Source organism: Panthera leo, chromosome B3 (assembly GCF_018350215.1).
Source record: "Panthera leo isolate Ple1 chromosome B3, P.leo_Ple1_pat1.1, whole genome shotgun sequence".
Classification (NCBI taxonomy): Eukaryota; Metazoa; Chordata; class Mammalia; order Carnivora; family Felidae; genus Panthera; species Panthera leo.
The window spans coordinates 141,178,666-141,193,606 of NC_056684.1; the positions used below are offsets into that span (position 1 = coordinate 141,178,666).

A 14,941-nucleotide genomic window follows, 5' to 3' on the forward strand; every position below is an offset into this window, starting at 1 on the left:
GGGACGCCCGGTCAGCTGAGGAAGACCTTTCCATCTCCCCCGACACTGCTGTGTCCTGTGTGCAGCTGCCTGATCATGAGCAAGCATTATGTTCACCTTGTGGTTCTTGTTATCGTTGAAGGCTTCATGGAGGAACTTCACGAACTCTCCTACTGTGGTTATTGGTCTTTCCTGGGCTGTGGACCACTCTAAAAGCTATGGGTCACGTCCCAGGAAACATGCACGAGTACACAGTCATTTCAGGGGCCCCGGGGTTCCTGAACCCTGCCGTGGACCCTGGTGAATGCACCTGCGGACGGGTCAGCACAGGGGAGAGGGCAAAGCTGATCCTGAAGGCAGTGGGGGCTGCTGAGGGGCCAGAAGGGACATCTTCCTCCTACAATAAAGTCCCAGGCCAGGAGGTTCCAGGGTGCCTGCTTGGGCCAAAGTTTCAGGGGAGAAGATGGCAGAGCCGGGGGGCCGGTTGCTCCCCCTCTGCCCTCCCTCATGCTCAGACTTTGGGTTGCACCAGAAACAAGGGGTCTTTCCGTCGCCGTTTCCCACAGCACGTCGGCACCACACACTGGGGAGCGGATCACGCCGTCCACAACCTGGCTGGCACTCACAGGAGCAAGGTCTTAACTCCGCAGAAGGGGATTAAGGTCTCTGTGGAGGGAAGGGCAAGATGAAAGGCGCCAGGCTCAGACCACCCTCAGGGTGGGGAGGGCAGGGAGCATCGCCAGGGCATCCTGATCACTCTCCGGGAGCCGCCCTCTGCCCTCAGCAGGACCCAGGCTCACAGGACATGCCCTCAGGGGGTAGGGAAGGCAGCAGCAGGTCGTGGGGGAACCTCCAGGTTACTGACGTCAGGGATCCTCCACCTGCCATAACTCCTACGTCCACACTGTGTGCATTACCGGAGTAGGACGGCTTACTAGGAGCTCTCCTCTGAGCCTCCCGGCCCCCAAGGTCAGAGAAGGGAGAACATCAGCCCCTCGTTCCGGGGTGAGGCCCTCGCAGGGGACAAGAGAGAGAGCTCCACCCGGCTGTGATCGCACCAGTATCACCCCGACCACCGCCACCCCCGCTTACACACACACCAGCGGGGGTGTGGACCAGGACAAGCGTGGCAAGGGCACGAGGAGGCACAGCGAGCCACGGGGCCAACCCCAGAGCCCGAGGTGTGGCACCCGTGGTCTCACCTGCCAGGGACTGGCCGCAGGAATGACCCACAGCTGGACACAGGCAGCTCATTTAAGCTCAAGAGTTGAGGTGATGAGGCGGCCTGCTACCTGCCACGGCCACGGCCACGGCCATGGCCACAGCCGTGGGAATCAACGGCTCAAATTTGGTTAACCAAGCCCGGGCAGGTGAGCAGCCTCTCCAGAAAGCTCCCTAGATGGAGGGGAGGGGACAGGAGGGAACAGCGGCTGGCCTAAGTCCATTCCACGCTGCCACCCTGCCCGGCCCCGCCCCACTCCACTCCACTGTTTTAAAAGCCATTTTCTTTGTTTTCTGATCCTGCAGGCCTCTTGGCCTCATTTTGAGGATAAGAAGCTGGTGACTGGGCTCTGCAGGGAGACCTCTAGAGCCTCCTGGAGCCGTGTGGCCTCTCGGAGCTTGGGTTTCCTGCACACGCATGTGAACCCATGCATAAGGCCACCAGCTGTGGTGGCTTCCAGGGCTGTAGGGCCACCACCAGGATCCTGGCTCAAGGATTCCAAGTAGACAAGAGCAGCTGGTCACACATCCCATGACTGGCCACCTCCGGGGGCTGCCCCAAGCCTCAGAGGAAGGGCAGGATTTGGGCGGGTACAGGAGGTAGGAAAGAGCGATCCTGCCAGCGGCAGCCCTGAGGGCCCACTGTATCCCTGAAGGATGCAGAGGGGGGACAGGAGGGAGCCCCAACACCACGCCCAAGCATCAGCGCTTCCTTCTGGGGCCAAGTGAAAAGTTATACGGCCCAGCGAGGAGCTGTCTGAATCAGCACCGCCCAAGAGAAGTCTCTAGAATGACAGAAAGATTCCTTTTCTGCATTGTCAACAGGTGCAAGGCACTTGCAAGGGGGCTAATGTGACTCAGGAACTGAAACTTTCCATGGTACTTAATCTTAATTAAATGGAACTGAAGCAGTCACTTGTGGCCAGTGCGGCTCGGGGCTCGAGCCAGGAAACCTTGGAGCAGGGTGGCCACCAGTGAGGCAGAGGCTACGGGCACACAGGTGAGGGAGGAAGGGACCCAAACCCAAAGAACAGAGTCGATGGGATGGTGACTGGTAGGCCACTGGAAGCCCGGGCTCAAGACAGCAGCAAGAGGTGACAGAGAGACTAGGGGGCTTAGCGCAGCACAGGTGGGGTTGGAGAGCCAGAAGCTCCTATCAGAGAAGATGGAGGTTTGCAGCCCACCCTGTTCTAGAAAACAAGCCCAGAGTGGGCATCAAACACCACCCACACGTCAGGACAAGAGGCCGCTGGGCAAAGCCAGAGTCACCTTTCCAGGGGCAGGCCTGCCGGGGACCAAGAAGCAGCCAGTGGGGGGTGGGGAGGAGGCAGGCTGGCCTGGGGCTGGGGTGGAGGGGGGGCGGGCAGGATGACAGAAGGGAGAGGATTTTGTTCACTGCTTTGGACTAGGAAACATGAGCCCGTTTGCAGGGGAAGGAGCACAAGAGGAAGGAGACAATGGTGCAGGGAGGTCCCACAGGAGGGGCTGGGAAAGGAGGGAGAGAGGAGGGCGTCCCGGCCAGCCAGGACAGACGGCGCTGAGACAGGGACAAAGTCACTGTTCAATTTGCTGTCCAGGTATAAAAGTGGGGTGTGCACACTCCAGAAAATATGGAAAAGACAGAAAAAAGGAGAAAGGGCAGGCGGGGAGCGTCCCATTGTCCCCGCAGCTACGAGGGACGCTGGGCAGCCGGGAAATGGAGCCTTCTGAGAGCTCTGGCACAGGCAGCCGGAACCCACCACAAAGGGCCACTCCCAGAGCGGGCTCATTAGGCAGAGGAGCCGGTGCCGCGCTCGCTCGGTGACAGGCGGGCACATTCAGGGCCCGTACACAATCAGGCCCTTGTGGGGGGCGGGGGGCGGGTGCTCCGGGAGCCTCTGATTCCAAGACAAGAGCGTGCCTCCTTATTGCCTTACAGCCCGGGAGACGGAAAGACTGATTTGGGGAGACAAAGAGACGCTTCCCCTGACAGGGGATGGGCTATTTTTGGAAATGGGTCGACGCTTCTCCATAGAGGTGGTGTCAGTGCCACAAGGCCTTGCCTGCATCTGTCCCCTTGAATGCAGCCTAAAAAGGCCCCCAAGCCCATCGGGGGTGGGCCAGCACCCCACAGTGGGGGTGCTGAAGGCCACACCTGGCAGCCCGATACAGGAGGAGGGGAGCAAGTCCAGTGCATCCAGGGCTGGAAATGCACATCCAGCTTCAAACCCAGTTTCCCGCTCCTGCCAGGCAGCTCCCCCCCCACCCCCCGCTGCCACCCAGGGCATCCACACAGCAAAGGTCAGCAAGGGGAGACACAAGCAGGCCTCTCTCTCCCTTCCTGCTAACAGGAGCTGACACCAGCCTCCCCACCCCAATCGGCCAGGCTCTGCGACGACGCCCCAGCCGCCCCAGCTGCCCCAGCCGCCCCAGCATGGGGCAGCGGCTGCCCCCCGCCCACCTGCTGACAGGCCATCTTAAGCTTGGGCGGCCCCAGCAGGCCCAGTGGCTTTTCTCCTGAGCTTCCCACAGGGCTCCGGCTGCCCAGCAGAATGCCCAGGGAAGCCTGCCCAACCGCCGAAGCCTCCAGAACCAACTGGGCCCATCCCTGGGGGCAGGTCCAGGCACCGGCATTGTTTAAAGTTCCCCGAGCAATACCTAATACGCAGCCACGGTTAGGAACCACCGGTAAAAGCGTGTATTTTTTGGTAATTGTTAAGGGAGACAGGGAAGGGAGAGTATGTGAGCCCCCACCCTCAGGGGGGAGGGTTGTTTTTTTTTTTTTTTCCTAAAGTAACTGAAGGCCATTTGGTGCCAAATGGAGCAAATGGGGAGGCTGGGGGGAGGGGCAGGTGGCCAAAGTACATTTAAAGCAACAAGAGGGTCACATCGTGAGGTGCCTCCTCCCACCCCCAGTCCTCTCCCGATGTACACGGAGCACCCACGGCATGCCAGTGCGGGGAGGAGGCTGTGGACCAGGCAGAGACAGGACTGCCCCACAAGGAAACCTCACCGTGTCCCGAGCCAACCCCACACCGGGGCACTGGGACCCAGCATGGTCTCCCAGCGCCAAACCCGTTAGCTAGCCTCAGAAGAGGAGATCGGATGGCAAAGGGAGGTAATCCCATCGGCCCTGCGCGAAAACAGGCTGGCCGGGCAGGAGTCTCAGCCTCAACCAGTGCTGGACAGGGCACCTCTGTCACCCCAGGTGCTCAACTGTGAGACTTGCCCCAAGCTGAGCACCAACCACAAAACCACCAAGACGACCGAAGACAGGCAGGAGGCCCTTCCCTTGTGCCTCTGTCCATTGTAGAAACTGAGTCAGGGGGCTGGAGAAGGCTAGGGTCTCTGGGACCCTCAGCACAGTCCACCCAAGCCCCCCATCTTTCAAATGAGAAAATGAGGGCCTGGAGAGAAGGCTGTCACTTGCACACAGTGGGGTCAGAAGTGGGCGGAAGCCGCTGATTGTGTCTGTGTGGTCCGAGGCACAGAACGGTGCCGGGTGGCACATTGTGCCCCCAAATACCCAGATGTGGGGAGCACGTCAGCTGACGGGGCCACTGATGACGGGCGTCTGTGGCCCTTTCCTTCCAGCTTCCCCATCAGCCGGAGGCCTTTGCCATTTGCTATTTCCTGAACTCAAAGACGAGCACCTTCCCGTTTCTGTTACAATGTGGGGTGCTTCCTAGAGCGAATATGTGCGTTCACTGTAGGGTCTTCCCCTCCCTACAAAAGCCGTTGTTAAGTGCACAGGGCATCTGCGACTGATGGTATCTCAGGGCGGAGGAAATGCCGTGCCTGGGAAAGCCGGAAACCTCTGACAAACTGCCGGGAGTCCTAAGGCACTGGCAGAGAGCTGGAAGGGAAAGGGGACCCGCCCCAGGGCTCGGCCACACAGAGCTGGGGCCCCCAGTCCATCATCTGTCTATCTCAGAGCCTGCGTGGCCAGGACCCTGGTCCTCTTGACTCACAGCCTTGGCACAGAGGGGCAGGTTCCAAAACTGTCTTTTGAGTGGAACTTACACACGCCTGGCATGGTGCTAAGAGCCTCCCGGCTCCCACAGCAAGGAGAAGGTCTGCTGGGCCCCACTGGGAACCCAGCTTTGCTGAGGAAAAGGCTCAGAGAGGGTGTGGCAAGTCGTACGGGGTCAGGTGTGGGCATGGGGGGAGGCAGGAGCTCCAGTCCACAAGGCCTTGGAACCTGCCCGGCCACACGTGCCCAGGTGGCCCTCTCTGCCTGATGTGATCTTTTCATCGTGCCCCTTTCAGTCCCAGAAGCGCCTGGGCTTTCAACCCCTTCGGGGTGCCAGCAGCTCAGCGGAGGGGGTGGCTAAGATCAGGAGCTAAGCTGAGCCCCAAAGGTGCAGCAGGTTAGTACAAGCAGAAGAGACCAGGGAAGAGTCTAGGCTTGGCAGAAGGAACACCTGGAGCCCAGGCACATCTGGTTCAGGGGGGTGGAGGGTGACTGGGGAGGGCAGGGCTGGGGGTTGGGTAGTGGACAAGCTGGGGCAGGTGGGATCTGTGAAGCCCCTCCCACTGCACCTGCACTCCCCTCCCCAAATCCCTGGGTTGGGTTTTTCTTCAGGCTGTAGGCAGTTCCAGCTGTGACCTTTTCTGATGGGCTTTCCCTAGGGGACCCAGAGTTATCTGTTAGTGGTCCACTTAACAAACCTTTACACAGCAACATCCCCTCCCTTTCTCCTGCTCCCCACTTAAAGAATACACAGGGGCGCCTGGGTGGCTCAGTCGGTTAAGCGTCTGACTTCAGCTCAGGTCATGATCTCGCGGTTGGTGGGTTTGAGCTCCACGCGGGGGTCTGTGCTGACAGGTCGGAGCCTGGAGCCTGCTTGGGAATCTGTGTCTCCCTCTCTGCTCCTCCCCCACTCTCAGTCTCTCTCTCTCCCCCCAAAATAAGTAAACATTAAAAAAAAATTGGGAGGGCACCTGGGTGGCTCAGTCAGTTAAGCGTCCGACTTTGGCTCAGATCATGATCTCACAGTTCATGTGTTCGAGCCCCGCATCGGGCGCTGTGCTGACAGCTCGGAGCCTGGAGCCTGGAGCCTGCTTCGGATTCTGTGTCTCCCTCTCTCTCTGCCCCTCCCCCACTCACGCTCCATCTCTCTCTCTCTCTCTCAAAAATAAACATTAAAAAAAAGCTTTTAATAAAAACACTTTTAAAAATTGTTGAATAGTTTAATAGATAAAAAATAGAGAATCCACAGTGCTCCACACCCCCTGTTCAAACACCACGCACAGGGCGAGCCCAAGAACATTTACAGGCAAATCAATAAAACTCCTGAGCTTTCTGCCCTGCTCCCCGGAGAGCTGGAGACCATTACAGGGACTCGTTCAAGAGCAGGCATCCACCACTACTGGGTGACCCAGCTCCAAACCTGCCCCAGAGCCCTCCACTCACCTGCCCCTGGCAACCCACGCGGGCACGGGACAGTAGCAGGGGAATGTGTGACAGCAGCAAGTTCTAGGCGCTTACCAGGAGGGGGACCATTCCTGACTTTTCACCATCAAAGGAGCATCCCATCCCTTTAGCAGACAAGCTTGTTCTGTCACCAGGCGTTTGGGGATGGCACCTGGGCGCCCTTGTCATCCAGCTCCAGGAAGACAGAACTGCCTGCTTCCCAGCTCTGAAATGCCAGAATCATCCCTGCACGGCTCCTGGGCACCCAGGTTGTAGGCGTGGGCAGAGAGTGGCAGTGGGCTGTGCCTATTCCGTGAGCGGATTCGGAACAAGGCCACAGCCAAGAGAGGGCAGGCCCCCACCAGCTCAGGACTGCCTGACCCTAGAAGTCACAAGGAGGAAGACAGGGGCTGGGCCAAAGCCTTGCTTTGGAGCAGACCCGCCCGGTCTGAGAACCTGCAGGGAAGGTTCTCTCCTGTGGCCACTATCACCACGGCCACCTCGGAGGCTCCAGGCTTCCTCCCTTGCTGTCCCCAGCCCGGCCATGACAGCCACCGGATGAATGTGACGGAATCGTCACGCCCCGAGCCAGCCCACATGAATCCCCGTGTGCGTGGCACCCATAACTCAGAGTAACCACTCAATAAGCGTGTGCCCGTGTCGTCCTTCCTGCCTGAAGGGCAAACTCTCTCAACAACCCGGCCCCGCCCTTCTGCCTCCCAAATATTCTCCACTCTTCTCTACCCGCTGTTCTCCACTCACACAACCGCATCCCCAGAGCTGTCGGGGGTATCCCGCTGCAGTGGGGTCAGGAACGCCCTTTACCCGGTTTCCAGGCTGTGGCCGGCACACCTCCCCCGCTGGGGAGCCGCCCACCTCCAGAGCCACCGGGGTCCTCCTGGACCTCTCGGTCCTTTTCTCCGTGGGCGCCAAAGGCTGGATGGCTGCAACCGTGGGGCTCCCTCCCCCAGAGGCTGGACACAGCATCCCCTGGGCTGACAGCCCTCCCTGCCTTACAGCAGCAGCAACCCGGCCCCAAGGCTTTTTTTCAGTTCCTTCAGTTCGCCGGAGGAGGCGTCCAGGCCCAGGGCTACCCCAGCTCCTCCCGGGCTCTCGGCACCAGCGGTCAGACCCACCTGCGGACCTCATGCTGCCATATTCCTGCTGAAATGCTGTCTCCCTCTGTCCAACTAGGCAAGGGATCACTTGGCTCTGACAAGAGGCGGGTACAAGGCTGTCCTCACAAGCACGTGGCAGGGGTCCCCCGTCCCCACCCCGAGGCGGCAAATCTGCAGGGGTCCGGGTGACAGTGGAAGGCCACCGAACCTACCCTTGGAGGCCCAGCTCTGGGACCAGGGTGTTACCATCCTCAGGACGGGTGAGGAAACTGAGGCTTAGGGGCTCAGTGAGCAGGTGGCAAGGCGAGGCTTCACCTGGCACTGAGTGCTGCAGCCGGGGGGGGGACTAACCGGTGGAAGACGGTCACGTCACACAGTTCACAGGCCTCACTGTGCCCCCCGCTCCCGTCAACCCAAAGGCTGGTAACAGCCTCTCACTTTGCAGATGAGAAAACAGAGGCCCACAAAGGTTCCGGAACTCGGCTAAGGTCCCAGGCGTCCTGTTCTCTGTGCTGATGACACCGACAAGCATGGGGTGGAAAATCCCCACGGGTGGAAAAGGCAGATTACGAGCAGCAGAGGATTTCCTCGCTAATCATGCTGCTCTGGGGACAATATTATAACCCAAGTTGTGTGCCAGGGGCTCAGAGGCCAGGCCACGGTGAGGGGGTCTGGTGGGGTCACCACGGCAGAGGGGAAGCCAGCCTGGGAGAGACGCGAGGGAATGAAAACACAAGAAGCGAGGAAGGACTCCCCGCGAAGAGAAGCCTGCACTGTGCCCACACCCCCCATTTTACGGATCTCCATGAGCCGTGCTGGCACACAGGCACACAGGAGAGCAGGGATGAGGCACCGGGTCTGGCTTCCCCAGAAGAGGTGCCGCACCTTTGCTACACAGGTCTAGGCTCTAGAGCTGCCCCCCCCCCCCCGGGTCCATCTGCCAGGGACCAAGCTCTTGGAGGCCTTCCATTGCTGGTGGGGCCTCCCATGGGAGTCTCTCCTAGCCCGACAGAGACAGAACACCCCGGGCCAAGGGACAGCACACACAGAGTGGCAGGCCTGACTCTGACACAGGAGACCCAACATGGACCCTAGGTCCCCCAAGCAGTCGTATGGGACCTGGAGTAAGTCACCGCTCCTCTCCAAGCCTCAGTTTCCCCATCTACAATATGGGACCCTTTGGGGGCTCTGAGCATAATGGAGTCAGGGCTGGGAAGGTGTTTCTGGTAAACTGTGAAGTGCTGGGGACGCCCTGGCCTTCCCCAGGGTCACCTACCAATAAGCCTCTTAGGGTCAGCCTTCCTTTTGTGCCTGGCCCTGGGGGCCCGACACCCCAAGGCCCCAGATGGAAGGTCAGGGTCAGGTTGGGGAGGGAGGGGGAAAGGCTAATCTAACCCACCCCATTGTCTTCGCTGACCTTTGCTCCCAGACCTAGCTGGGTTGAGGAAAAGCCGTCTTCTTAGTGATCCTGCCCAGGAGGTACTGAGCTGGGAGGCCCCTAATAAAAGACCTATTCAGGGCCTTTTTTCAAGGTCCAGACCACCCTCCCTCCATCCTCCCTCGAAATCAACAAAAAACACAAGCAGGAGAATAAATCCATCTTATTCTGAGAAGCTGAAATTTTTCACCCAAACTTTTAAAAAGTAAACAGGGCCCATACAAAGGCTGCCGGAGGTCCTGATTTCCCTAGGTTAGTTAAAGGGGAATGGGCAAGGGTGTGCCTGGGGAGGGCAGGATGTGGATACAGGGACTTGGGGGGAGGGGGGGAAGCAAGGGTGGGGGAGGGGTGGGAGGGAAACTGTTGAAAATGCTTTTGTCTGAGGGCACCTGGGTGGCTCAGTCTGACTTCAGCCTAGGTCATGATCTAGCTGTTCCCGAGTTCAAGCCCCTCATGGGGCTCTGTGCCGACAGCTCAGAGCCTGGAGCCTGTTTCAGATTCTGTCTGTCTGTCTCTCTCTCTCTCTCTCTCTCTCTCTCTGCCCCTCCCCCCACTCACTCTCTGTCTCTCTCTCTCCCTCTCAAAAATAAATATTAAAAAAATTATTTTAAAGGAAAAAGAAAATGCTTTTGCTTGAAAGTTATCAGTTCAAGGGGGCAAATGTGACTTTCTTGAGTTTGGGGTTCTCCTGCCTCATTTGTCCCGCATGAGTACAGCAAAGAGCATTCCAGTCCAGACTTCAAACAGCACAGCCCAGACCTTGGTCAAAAACAACCTGGGAGAAAGGCCTGTTTGCATATGCATTCTGGGCTGCCAGGCTCCACCCAGCCAAGGGCAGCCGGGAATCAGGTGGGCCACAGCGGCCTTCCTGGGCATCCCCCCCCCTCCCCGACCCTGGCTGCAGGCACCCGGCTACTTCCAAGGTAACTACAGGGCCACAGTCCCCATCTGAGCAGGTGCTATGCTCTCAAAGGTCCAGGCGAGCTGTCTAAACAGCAGAGTTTTGAAGAGAACACCAAAGTCTGCCTGGCAGGCCCCTTTGCAAAGGGGTCCCTTTTGTTTTTTCATGAGGAGCCTGGGAAGAAATATGCAGCACAAGGATTCTGACAACTACAGAGACTCACTGTGTGCAGATCCTGACCTCCCTCGACCTCGGTGGATAAAGGGGATGCTCTGGGTTTTGCCCCACTTTGCAGAAAAGCAGAGAGAGGCTCAGAGAAGTTAAGTAACTTGTCCCAGAGACCAGGAGGAGGCAGATTCGAATGAAGACAGTCTGACCCCTCCGGGTAATAGGGTTATCAAACATCTGCTCTGTGGTCACCGATAAGGAAGTGACACTTCCCAGAATGTCAAACGAGAGCAAACCAGGGTCGCGAGTCAACAATGTCTGTTAAGAGTCCTGGCAGGACGGCCCTCACTCGGCCTGAGCCATGGATGAGCCCCAGCGGCCCCCGGACGACCCCCGCCCGGCAACCCACACCTCCCCCTGCAGCCTCCCCCCACCAGGTAACTGGTGCTAAGACACTTCCAATCTCCACTGCTTTCCCACACAATGCTCAGAACCTCTCTCAGCCTCCACTTGCTCATCTGAAGATGGGGCTAATACTGCTTCCCAGGGTTCTCGTGAGGATGAACAGAGACCAAGTATGTAAGGCAGAAGCCCAGTCTCCACCGCACTGTCTCCACCACCCAGACTGAGGCTTTTTATCTTTCCCATTTCCTCCAGCCGCCCCCCCCCCCCACGTAAAACTACAGATCCGAGCACAGAAAGGCAGTTTATCTTTATTTATTTTTAGAGAGAGATAGAGAGCGAGCAGGGGAGGAGCAGAGAGAGAGAGAGAAAGAGAATCCCAAGCAGGCTCCACTCTGCCAGCAAAGAGCCTGCTCAATCTCACAATGGTGAGATCATGACCTGAGCCGAAATTAAGAGTCGGATGCTCAACCAGCTGAGCCACCCAGGAGCCCCCAGAAAAGTAGTTTTTAAGAGAAGGGACTTTCCTTGTTTCCAGGCATCCTATTCACATTGTTGGGAGAATTTATCTCAAGGCCACGCAGAACTTCAAGAGACAAAAGTAAACACCAACCTGTCTGCAACTGAAGTCAGTGAAAGTATTGCTGAATTTGTGTTTCACCCAACACAGAGCCCTGCCACAAGATCTGCGGCTCGCCTGTTCCCAGAGAGCTTGGGACTTGGGGGCTGGGGGGGAAGGAGGGGGGGACTCTGCAGGAAACTCTACACCTCAGCTCCCACGCACCCCCTGGTCCCCGGCTCGGGCATCATCCACCGCTATGGCTGAACACTGAGCCAGGCAGGGGCCGCGTCTCTGTGTCCAAAGCAGGACAGAACTTCCCTGGGAGCACACAGCAGCACCCAGCACTTCGGTGCAGAGTGCTCAGGGCCACTCTCTCCCAAGTGTCATTGATGACGCAGCTGAAAACCAGAAACGTTTCATTTCCCAGCCACACGGCTGCAGCGATCCCTCCCTGCACTTGGGAGAAACTGAGGCCCAGAAATCTGCCCCTCCCAAGGCGCCCAAGGCAGCAAGGCCAGAGAGGCTGGCACTCCTGAGTCCCTAGACCCAAGAAACCACGACAAATTAAACCACCCACTGGCCTTAAGCAGCAGGCTGGGGTGGGAAATGGGGGTGGGTACAGAGTTACAAAGGGAAACCTGAGTTGCTAATCAGTAACAAAATATCCCTCTCAACCCAGTCCTGCTCTGAACTGGCAGGCTCCGAAGGTAAATAAAGGAAAAACTGTGCTGTGCTAGCTCTCCCCACCTCCATGTGGCCAGTGCCCACCCCAACACCCCACAGAGGCCACTTGGCCCCCATCAAACCAGAGAGGGAGCGTCCCTCCTCCGCTCAGGCGTTACTCTGGGGAAGGACAGTCATTTAAAGCCCAGACACATTTTCTCTGAACTAGGAAAGCCTTCAAAGAGAACCAGAAAGGGCTGTTTAATCTCCACCTTCAGGCAAATAGTTCAGGCAGCACAATGCCACCACAACTGGGAGCCAAGCCACCAAAAATGTGGAAGAACGAGGAGACAGGGAGAGCCACGGATCAGAGCGCTGGGAACAGAAGCCGCTGCTCACTCAAGCTGGGGGCCCAGCAGCCACCGGGCCACCGTGGAAGACAGTAGCTGAGCTTTCCTGAGGCCAAAGGTCCTCCACCCACACCCGGGCCACCTACCACTACTACACTTCCTGCACGGCGACCCACAGTTTACAAATCCCTTGGGGGAGCTTTATCTCCACCTCAGATCCACAAGAGGGAGGAAAACTCCATTCCACAGATCAAGGCACAGAGGTAGGCAGAGGAGAAAAGCCAGGATCCATTCCAAGCACATATCCCTCTGGAAAGCCTTAGAGTCTCAGTTCAGAAAGGTCCCTCCTCCTTGAGTCCAGGACTGATGGCACACCAGAAAGGCTCTCAGCCCCGGGAGCCCCTGGCCCAGCTGCCTGGGAGTCGCATCGCACTGCCCGGCTCTTTCTCAGCCACCAAGGCAGCGCGAGGAGCCCAGCTGCAATTCCGGTGGGCACGCACGTGGACGCTGCCCAGGTCTGGGGTTGCCTGCTGCCCCAAATAAGACGGGAAATTCAGCTGTACTGGAAGAGGCTTTTTCTTTCTCCCTGCCCCCCCCCCCCCCTAAACTTCCCGCTCCTGGACAAGGATTTCCAGGCTGGGATGAGGCGTCCCTAGCCAGCCTTGCAGCGCCATGCACCAACACTGACAGTTCCACAGGAGGGAAACTTTTCTGGGGTCCGCTGGGACCCCGGCCCGGCCGGGCCGCGCATTCGGAAGCTGGGCAGGGCCACGCCTCCATCCCGTGCCCAGAAAAACACCACCCAAAGCCCCACTGCGCGTGGGTGCGGCATCCCCCCAGCCCAGAGTATGGATACCAGCCGGAGGAGGAGTCTGAAGTGGCGACCCACCCTGGGGGTAGGGGCCGTGGGCCTGAGACCCGCGCTACCCGACCCGCGCGGTCCTTACCGTGCAGGCCGTTGGGGATGCTTCGGTGGTGCGGTGGCGCGGACAGGTCGTCCAGGGACCTGCGCGTGGCTACTGCCTTGCAGTCGGGAGCCTTGTGCGGCCCGGGGGGCAGCAGCGGGGGCGGGACGTGGTGGTGGTGGTCCGGGCTGCCTCCGCTGCCCGCGCTGGACGTGCTGCTGCCGTCGCCCACGTCGCGGGCCCCCGCGCCCGCCGCGCCGCCCGCCAGCGGCCCGCTCAGGCTGGCCTGGCTGTCGATGGAGCTTCGGGAGCCCGCGCCGCCGCCGCCGCCGCCGCCCGCGCCGCCCGCGCCGCCCGCACCCCCCGCCAGCGCCGCGCGCTCCTCGTCCAGCATCAGCACCAGCTCCTTGAGCTCCAGGTTCTCACGCAGCAGGGCCTCCTGGCGCGCCTCGAGCTCGCGCAGTTTCTGCTGCGAGCGGGCCACCTCGTGCCACACGGCGCCGGCCGCGTGGCGCCCGAAGCGCTGCCACTCGCGCGCCAGCTTGCGCCCCTTCTGCCGGTCGTCGTCGAGGAAACAGCAGAGCTCGCGGAGCTCCTGGTTGTCGTCCTGCAGCCGCTGGTTCACGTCCTTGAGGCCGCGGATCTCCAGCAGGTGCTGCTGCAGCCGCCGGTTCACGTCGCGCATCAGGCCGCCGTGCTCCAGCATGAGGCCCACCTTCTCGCCCTCCGCGCGCCGCAGCCTCCGCGCCAGCTCCTCCTTGCTCCAGCGCAGCAGCTCCTCGTCCGGCACCTGGCTCAGCTCCTCCGACGCCGCCGCCGCCGCCGCCGCCGCCGCCGCCGCCGGGGGCTTCGCCATGGCGGGGCCGTCACCGCGGCATCGCCCGCGCCCTCGCCCGGCCGGCGCTCCCCGCGCCGGGGCTGAGCTGGGCCGGTCCGCTCACGGGCAGGGGGCGGCCGGGGGCGCGTGCGGGCCGCCCCGCGCCACCTCGCGCGCCCTCACGCAGCGTCCGCCCGGGCCGCCCGTGAACCGCGGGGGCTCGGGGCTCGGCGAGCTGGGACCGCTGCTGCGTCGGCGGCCGCCGTGCCGGGCGCTCTCCGGGTTCGGGCGAAGCAGGCGGAGGCCCGCCCCCGGCCCAGCTCCCGGAGCCCCGGCCGCCCCGCCCACTCCGGGCGGGGAGGGGGCGGGGCCCCCTGCCGGCCCCGCCTCCGCGGGGAGCGAGGGGACGGGCCGAGGCGCGCCCGGCCCCCGACGTCCCCCCGCGCCGTGCGCCCGCCCGCCCGGCGCCCTGCCAGAGGCGCGTTCGAGCCGCGGTCCCGCCCTCCCGCCTATCCGATTGGGCCTCCCCGGGGGTGTGTGGGAGGGGCGGGGCGCACGCGGGGGACGCCGAGGAGATGGTACAGTCCAGCCACCCGGCTTCCACCACCCCCCTCCCCTCCCGGAGGTTCAAGTTTCTGCGCCCGGAGGACGCGGCCTCGGCCAATCCCCGGGCTACAGGGCGCTTTTAAAATGCAGGTACGGCTGCGGGGAGGGGAACGGTGGGAAAGGTAGGGCAGGGCTTTCCTTAAAGGAGACGCGCGGAAATGGACGCCGAGCCCCCTCCCAAGCCCGCGTCCTCCGCCCGGCCTCCCCCGCCCCAAATAAACAAATGCCCGAGAGGCGGAGGGCAGCTCCGCTTCTCCCTCCCGGGGGCACCAGAGTCCAGCGTAGTCGGAGACACGACGAACAATGGGACTCTGACTCGGAGGTCGCTCTCCCCCGAGGCCGGGCGGCTCTTTGTCCCCTTCCGAGCCCCCGACTCCTCCGCCCCCATCTCCACCCCTGTCCCCTGCTGGAGCCTG

At 60.7% G+C, this 14,941-nt stretch overlaps 1 protein-coding gene across 3 annotated transcripts in view; it reads right to left on the reverse strand.

Annotated features, from left to right (window-relative positions):
* The window catches only part of CCDC85C (coiled-coil domain containing 85C), a 78,272-nt gene extending 64,314 nt beyond the window's left edge, over positions 1-13,958 (reverse strand). For all 3 annotated transcript variants that reach the window (XM_042944254.1, XM_042944253.1, XM_042944252.1), the window contains exon 1: positions 13,145-13,958. In XM_042944254.1, coding sequence (XP_042800188.1) covers positions 13,145-13,958 — 814 coding nt within the window. The remainder of the gene's footprint in view (positions 1-13,144) is intronic.
* Between the last annotated feature and the right edge of the window lie 983 nt (positions 13,959-14,941).